This window comes from Lissotriton helveticus, chromosome 8 (assembly GCF_964261635.1).
Source record: "Lissotriton helveticus chromosome 8, aLisHel1.1, whole genome shotgun sequence".
NCBI classification, from domain to species: Eukaryota; Metazoa; Chordata; class Amphibia; order Caudata; family Salamandridae; genus Lissotriton; species Lissotriton helveticus.
In genome coordinates this window covers 1,164,490,763-1,164,498,796 of record NC_136069.1, presented here as the reverse complement: position 1 = coordinate 1,164,498,796, position 8,034 = coordinate 1,164,490,763, and the positions used below count along the sequence as shown (strand labels likewise).

General features: G+C 38.9%; 1 protein-coding gene across 1 annotated transcript; it reads right to left on the bottom strand.

Moving 5' to 3' along the window:
* Positions 1–1,417: 1,417 nt before the first annotated feature.
* LOC144773193 (small ribosomal subunit protein uS5) lies at positions 1,418–2,327 on the bottom strand. Its single transcript, XM_078658081.1, has one exon. It carries the CDS (start codon positions 2,321–2,323, stop codon positions 1,481–1,483), a length of 843 nt encoding a protein of 280 aa, XP_078514207.1. The 5' UTR covers positions 2,324–2,327; the 3' UTR covers positions 1,418–1,480.
* Positions 2,328–8,034: the final 5,707 nt, after the last annotated feature.

The following is an 8,034-nucleotide window of genomic DNA, read 5'->3' as shown; positions in this document are numbered from 1 at the left end:
TAAACAATAGTTAGAGTGAATTAATGTTCATGCGAGAACGTTCAATTTTTCATGCAAAACGATCGATGACCTGCGACCTGATGAAATGACTCTGAGATGACCAAAATGTTCCGTTTTGAAAATGTTCATCTTTCAACTAATTTTGACTCTCAGAGGTGGATCATCACTTTTGGAGATAAAATGAGCATCGTTATCGTCATTTTCATGCTTCTAGGGAGCCGAAACTCAAGATTTGGCTCATGGTTAAAAGTGACTTAAAAGGCCCAAAATGCTCACTTCGAGGGCTTAAAACGTGTTTATTCACTGCCGGAAGAGATATAAACAATAGTTAGAGTGAATTAATGTTCATGCGAGAACGTTCAATTTTTCATGCAAAACGATCAATGACCCGCGACCTGATGAAATTGCTCTGAGATGACCAAAATGTTCCGTTTTGAAAATTTTCATCTTTCAACTAATTTTGACTCTCAGAGGTGGATCATCACTTTTGGAGATAAAATGAGCATCGTTATAGTCATTTTCATGCTTCTAGGGAGCCAAAACTCAAGATTTGGCTTATGGTTAAAAGTGACTGAAAAGGCCCAAAATGCTCACTTCGAGGGCTTAAAACGTGTTTATTCACTGCAGGAAGAGATATAAACAACATTTAGAGTAAATTATTGTTCATGCGAGAACGTTCAATTTTTCATGCAAAACGATCGATGACCCGCGACCTGATGAAATTGCTCTGAGATGACCAAAATGGTCCGTTTTGAAAATTTTCATCTTTCAACTAATTTTGACTCTCAGAGGTTGATCATCACTTTTGGAGATAAAATGAGCATCGTTATCGTCATTTTCATGCTTCTAGGGAGCCAAAACTCAAGATTTGGCTTATGGTTAAAAGTGACTTAAAAGGACCCAAATGCTCACTTTGAGGGCTTAAAACGTGTTTATTCACTGCGGAAAGAGATATAAACAATATTTAGAGTGAATTAATGTTCATGCGAGAACGTTCAATTTTTCATGCAAAACGATCGATGACCCGCGACCTGATGAAATGACTCTGAGATGACCAAAATGTTCCGTCTTGAAAATTTTCATCTTTCAACTAATTTTGACTCTCAGAGGTGGATCATCACTTTTGGAGATAAAATGAGCATCGTTATCGTCATTTTCATGCTTCTAGGGAGCCAAAACTCAAGATTTGGCTTATGGTTAAAAGTGACTTAAAAGGACCCAAATGCTCACTTCGAGGGCTTAAAGCGTGTTTATTCACTGCGGGAAGAGATATAAACAACATTTAGAGTAAATTATTGTTCATGCGAGAACGTTCAATTTTTCATTCAAAACGATCGATGACCCGCGACCTGATGAAATTGCTCTGAGATGACCAAAATGTTACGTTTTGAAAATGTTCATCTTTCAACTAATTTTTTTTTTTTTTTTTTTTTTTTTTTTTTTTAACAGTTCCAACTACTTTATTTTACAGAAGAACATGTTATGTGGGGGTTGCGCCAGGAACAGCTGCTGCTTGGTTGTTCTGCACAGACACTCTGGTGTGCGTCTTGGCCAAATGATCGGTGTATTCCTGGTATGGAGACTTGGTAAAGACAGTCTCCTTCCAGAGATCTGGGGTCAAGTAGCTGTAGGTCTTTGAGATAGCATCAAAGGTGGCCTTTGCAAAGTTGCCAAGCGTGGCTGTGCAGCCCCTAGCTGAGGTGTAACAGTCATCGATACCAGCCATCATCAGCAGCTTCTTGGGGACCGGCGCAGACACAATGCCAGTACCGCGGGGTGCAGGAATCAGACGCACAAGAACCGAACCACAGCGTCCAGTCACCTTACAAGGCACTGTATGGGGTTTGCCAATCTTATTACCCCAGTAACCTCGTCGCACAGGTACAATGGACAACTTGGCGAGAATGATAGCTCCACGAATAGCAGTAGCGACCTCCTTGGAGCACTTCACACCCAGCCCAACATGGCCATTGTAGTCTCCGATGGCAACAAAAGCCTTGAACCTGGTACGCTGACCAGCTCTGGTCTGCTTCTGGACCGGCATGATCTTCAGAACCTCATCCTTCAGAGTAGAGGCCAGGAAGAAGTCAATGATCTCAGACTCCTTGATTGGAAGCGAAAAAAGATAAATCTCCTCTAAAGACTTGATCTTCATGTCCTTGACCAGCCGGCCTAGTTTGGTCACCGGCACCCACTCTTTTTCATCTGCCTTCCCGCGGGCCCCGCGGCCTCGTCCACGGCCCCGCCCTCTTCCACGGCCGCGGCCCCTGCCGCCAAAGCCGCCTCGGAAGCCTCCCCTGTTTTCACCGGCGTTGTCCGCCATTTGGTTTCAACTAATTTTGACTCTCAGAGGTGGATCATCACTTTTGGAGATAAAATGAGCATCGTTATCGTCATTTTCATGCTTCTAGGGAGCCAAAACTCAAGATTTGGCTTATGGTTAAAAGTGACTTAAAAGGACCCAAATGCTCACTTCGAGGGCTTAAAGCGTGTTTATTCACTGCGGGAAGAGATATAAACAACATTTAGAGTAAATTATTGTTCATGCGAGAACGTTCAATTTTTCATTCAAAACGATCGATGACCCGCGACCTGATGAAATTGCTCTGAGATGACCAAAATGTTACGTTTTGAAAATGTTCATCTTTCAACAAATTTTGACTCTCAGAGGTGGATCATCACTTTTGGAGATAAAATGAGCATCGTTATCGTCATTTTCATGCTTCTAGGGAGCCAAAACTCAAGATTTGGCTCATGGTTAAAAGTGACAGAAAAGGCCCAAAATGCTCACTTCGAGGGCTTAAAACGTGTTTATTCACTGCCGGAAGAGATATAAACAATAGTTAGAGTGAATTAATGTTCATGCGAGAACGTTCAATTTTTCATGCAAAACGATCGATGACCCGCGACCTGATGAAATGACTCTGAGATGACCAAAATGTTCCGTTTTGAAAATGTTCATCTTTCAACTAATTTTGACTCTCAGAGGTGGATCATCACTTTTGGAGATAAAATGAGCATCGTTATCGTCATTTTCATGCTTCTAGGGAGCCGAAACTCAAGATTTGGCTCATGGTTAAAAGTGACTTAAAAGGCCCAAAATGCTCACTTCGAGGGCTTAAAACGTGTTTATTCACTGCGGGAAGAGATATAAACAATAGTTAGAGTGAATTAATGTTCATGCGAGAACGTTCAATTTTTCATGCAAAACGATCGATGACCCGCGACCTGATGAAATGACTCTGAGATGACCAAAATGTTCCGTTTTGAAAATTTTCATCTTTCAACTAATTTTGACTCTCAGAGGTGGATCATCACTTTCGGAGATAAAATGAGCATCGTTATAGTCATTTTCATGCTTCTAGGGAGCCAAAACTCAAGATTTGGCTTATGGTTAAAAGTGACTTAAAAGGACCCAAATGCTCACTTCGAGGGCTTAAAACGTGTTTATTCACTGCAGGAAGAGATATAAACAACATTTAGAGTAAATTATTGTTCATGCGAGAACGTTCAATTTTTCATGCAAAACGATCAATGACCCGCGACCTGATGAAATTGCTCTGAGATGACCAAAATGTTCCGTTTTGAAAATTTTCATCTTTCAACTAATTTTGACTCTCAGAGGTGGATCATCACTTTTGGAGATAAAATGAGCATCGTTATAGTCATTTTCATGCTTCTAGGGAGCCAAAACTCAAGATTTGGCTTATGGTTAAAAGTGACTTAAAAGGACCCAAATGCTCACTTCGAGGGCTTAAAACGTGTTTATTCACTGCAGGAAGAGATATAAACAACATTTAGAGTAAATTATTGTTCATGCGAGAACGTTCAATTTTTCATGCAAAACGATCAATGACCCGCGACCTGATGAAATTGCTCTGAGATGACCAAAATGGTCCGTTTTGAAATTTTTCATCTTTCAACTAATTTTGACTCTCAGAGGTTGATCATCACTTTTGGAGATAAAATGAGCATCGTTATCGTCATTTTCATGCTTCTAGGGAGCCAAAACTCAAGATTTGGCTTATGGTTAAAAGTGACTTAAAAGGACCCAAATGCTCACTTTGAGGGCTTAAAACGTGTTTATTCACTGCGGAAAGAGATATAAACAATATTTAGAGTGAATTAATGTTCATGCGAGAACGTTCAATTTTTCATGCAAAACGATCGATGACCCGCGACCTGATGAAATGACTCTGAGATTACCAAAATGTTCCGTTTTGAAAAAGTTCATCTTTCAACTAATTTTGACTCTCAGAGGTGGATCATCACTTTTGGAGATAAAATGAGCATCGTTATCGTCATTTTCATGCTTCTAGGGAGCCAAAACTCAAGATTTGGCTTATGGTTAAAAGTGACTTAAAAGGACCCAAATGCTCACTTCGAGGGCTTAAAACGTGTTTATTCACTGCGGTAAGAGATATAAACAATAGTTAGAGTGAATTAATGTTCATGCGAGAACGTTCAATTTTTCATGCAAAACGATCGTTGACCCGCGACCTGATGAAATGAGTCTGAGATTACCAAAATGTTCCGTTTTGAAAATTTTCATCTTTCAACTAATTTTGACTCTCAGAGGTAGATCATCACTTTTGGAGATAAAATGAGCATCGTTATCGTCATTTTCATGCTTCTAGGGAGCCAAAACTCAAGATTTGGCTTATGGTTAAAAGTGACTTAAAAGGACCCAAATGCTCACTTGGAGGGCTTAAAACGTGTTTATTCACTGTGGGAAGAGATATAAGCAACATTTAGAGTAAATTATTGTTCATGCAAGAACGTTCAATTTTTCATGCAAAACGATCGATGACCCGCGACCTGATGAAATTACTCTGAGATGACCAAAATGGTCCGTTTTGAAAATTTTCATCTTTCAACTAATTTTGACTCTCAGAGGTTGATCATCACTTTTGGAGATAAAATGAGCATCGTTATCGTCATTTTCATGCTTCTAGGGAGCCAAAACTCAAGATTTGGCTTATGGTTAAAAGTGACTTAAAAGGATCCAAATGCTCACTTTGAGGGCTTAAAACGTGTTTATTCACTGCGGAAAGAGATATAAACAATATTTAGAGTGAATTAATGTTCATGCGAGAACGTTCAATTTTTCATGCAAAACGATCGATGACCCGCGACCTGATGAAATGACTCTGAGATGACCAAAATGTTCCGTCTTGAAAATTTTCATCTTTCAACTAATTTTGACTCTCAGAGGTGGATCATCACTTTTGGAGATAAAATGAGCATCGTTATCGTCATTTTCATGCTTCTAGGGAGCCAAAACTCAAGATTTGGCTTATGGTTAAAAGTGACTTAAAAGGACCCAAATGCTCACTTCGAGGGCTTAAAGCGTGTTTATTCACTGCGGGAAGAGATATAAACAACATTTAGAGTAAATTATTGTTCATGCGAGAACGTTCAATTTTTCATTCAAAACGATCGATGACCCGCGACCTGATGAAATTGCTCTGAGATGACCAAAATGTTACGTTTTGAAAATGTTCATCTTTCAACTAATTTTGACTCTCAGAGGTGGATCATCACTTTTGGAGATAAAATGAGCATCGTTATCGTCATTTTCATGCTTCTAGGGAGCCAAAACTCAAGATTTGGCTTATGATTAAAAGTGACTTAAAAGGACCCAAATGCTCACTTTGAGGGCTTAAAACGTGTTTATTCACTGCGGGAAGAGATATAAACAATATTTAGAGTGAATTAATGTTCATGCGAGAACGTTCAATTTTTCATGCAAAACGATCGATGACCCGCGACCTGATGAAATGACTCTGAGATGACTAAAATGTTCCGTTTTGAAAATTTTCATCTTTCAACTAATTTTGACTCTCAGAGGTGGATCATCACTTTTGGAGATAAAATGAGCATCGTTATAGTCATTTTCATGCTTCTAGGGAGCCAAAACTCAAGATTTGGCTTATGGTTAAAAGTGACTGAAAAGGCCCAAAATGCTCACTTCGAGGGCTTAAAACGTGTTTATTCACTGCAGGAAGAGATATAAACAACATTTAGAGTAAATTATTGTTCATGCGAGAACGTTCAATTTTTCATGCAAAACGATCGATGACCCGCGACCTGATGAAATTGCTCTGAGATGACCAAAATGGTCCGTTTTGAAAATTTTCATCTTTCAACTAATTTTGACTCTCAGAGGTTGATCATCACTTTTGGAGATAAAATGAGCATCGTTATCGTCATTTTCATGCTTCTAGGGAGCCAAAACTCAAGATTTGGCTTATGGTTAAAAGTGACTTAAAAGGACCCAAATGCTCACTTTGAGGGCTTAAAACGTGTTTATTCACTGCGGAAAGAGATATAAACAATATTTAGAGTGAATTAATGTTCATGCGAGAACGTTCAATTTTTCATGCAAAACGATCGATGACCCGCGACCTGATGAAATTGCTCTGAGATGACCAAAATGGTCCGTTTTGAAAAAGTTCATCTTTCAACTAATTTTCACTCTCAGAGGTGGATCATCACTTTTGGAGATAAAATGAGCATCGTTATCGCCATTTTCATGCTTCTAGGGAGCCAAAACTCAAGATTTGGCTTATGGTTAAAAGTGACTTAAAAGGACCCAAATGCTCACTTCGAGGGCTTAAAACGTGTTTATTCACTGCAGGAAGAGATATAAACAACATTTAGAGTAAATTATTGTTCATGCGAGAACGTTCAATTTTTCATGCAAAACGATCAATGACCCGCGACCTGATGAAATTGCTCTGAGATGACCAAAATGTTCCGTTTTGAAAATTTTCATCTTTCAACTAATTTTGACTCTCAGAGGTGGATCATCACTTTTGGAGATAAAATGAGCATCGTTATAGTCATTTTCATGCTTCTAGGGAGCCAAAACTCAAGATTTGGCTTATGGTTAAAAGTGACTTAAAAGGACCCAAATGCTCACTTCGAGGGCTTAAAACGTGTTTATTCACTGCAGGAAGAGATATAAACAACATTTAGAGTAAATTATTGTTCATGCGAGAACGTTCAATTTTTCATGCAAAACGATCAATGACCCGCGACCTGATGAAATTGCTCTGAGATGACCAAAATGGTCCGTTTTGAAATTTTTCATCTTTCAACTAATTTTGACTCTCAGAGGTTGATCATCACTTTTGGAGATAAAATGAGCATCGTTATCGTCATTTTCATGCTTCTAGGGAGCCAAAACTCAAGATTTGGCTTATGGTTAAAAGTGACTTAAAAGGACCCAAATGCTCACTTTGAGGGCTTAAAACGTGTTTATTCACTGCGGAAAGAGATATAAACAATATTTAGAGTGAATTAATGTTCATGCGAGAACGTTCAATTTTTCATGCAAAACGATCGTTGACCCGCGACCTGATGAAATTACTCTGAGATGACCAAAATGGTCCGTTTTGAAAATTTTCATCTTTCAACTAATTTTGACTCTCAGAGGTTGATCATCACTTTTGGAGATAAAATGAGCATCGTTATCGCCATTTTCATGCTTCTAGGGAGCCAAAACTCAAGATTTGGCTCATGGTTAAAAGTGACTGAAAAGGCCCAAAATGCTCACTTTGAGGGCTTAAAACGTGTTTATTCACTGCGGGAAGAGATATAAACAATAGTTAGAGTGAATTAATGTTCATGCGAGAACGTTCAATTTTTCATGCAAAACGATCGATGACCCGCGACCTGATGAAATGACTCTGAGATGACCAAAATGTTCCGTTTTGAAAATTTTCATCTTTCAACTAATTTTGACTCTCAGAGGTGGATCATCACTTTCGGAGATAAAATGAGCATCGTTATAGTCATTTTCATGCTTCTAGGGAGCCAAAACTCAAGATTTGGCTTATGGTTAAAAGTGACTTAAAAGGACCCAAATGCTCACTTGGAGGGCTTAAAACGTGTTTATTCACTGCGGGAAGAGATATAAACAACATTTAGAGTAAATTATTGTTCATGCAAGAACGTTCAATTTTTCATGCAAAACGATCGATGACCCGCGACCTGATGAAATTACTCTGAGATGACCAAAATGGTCCG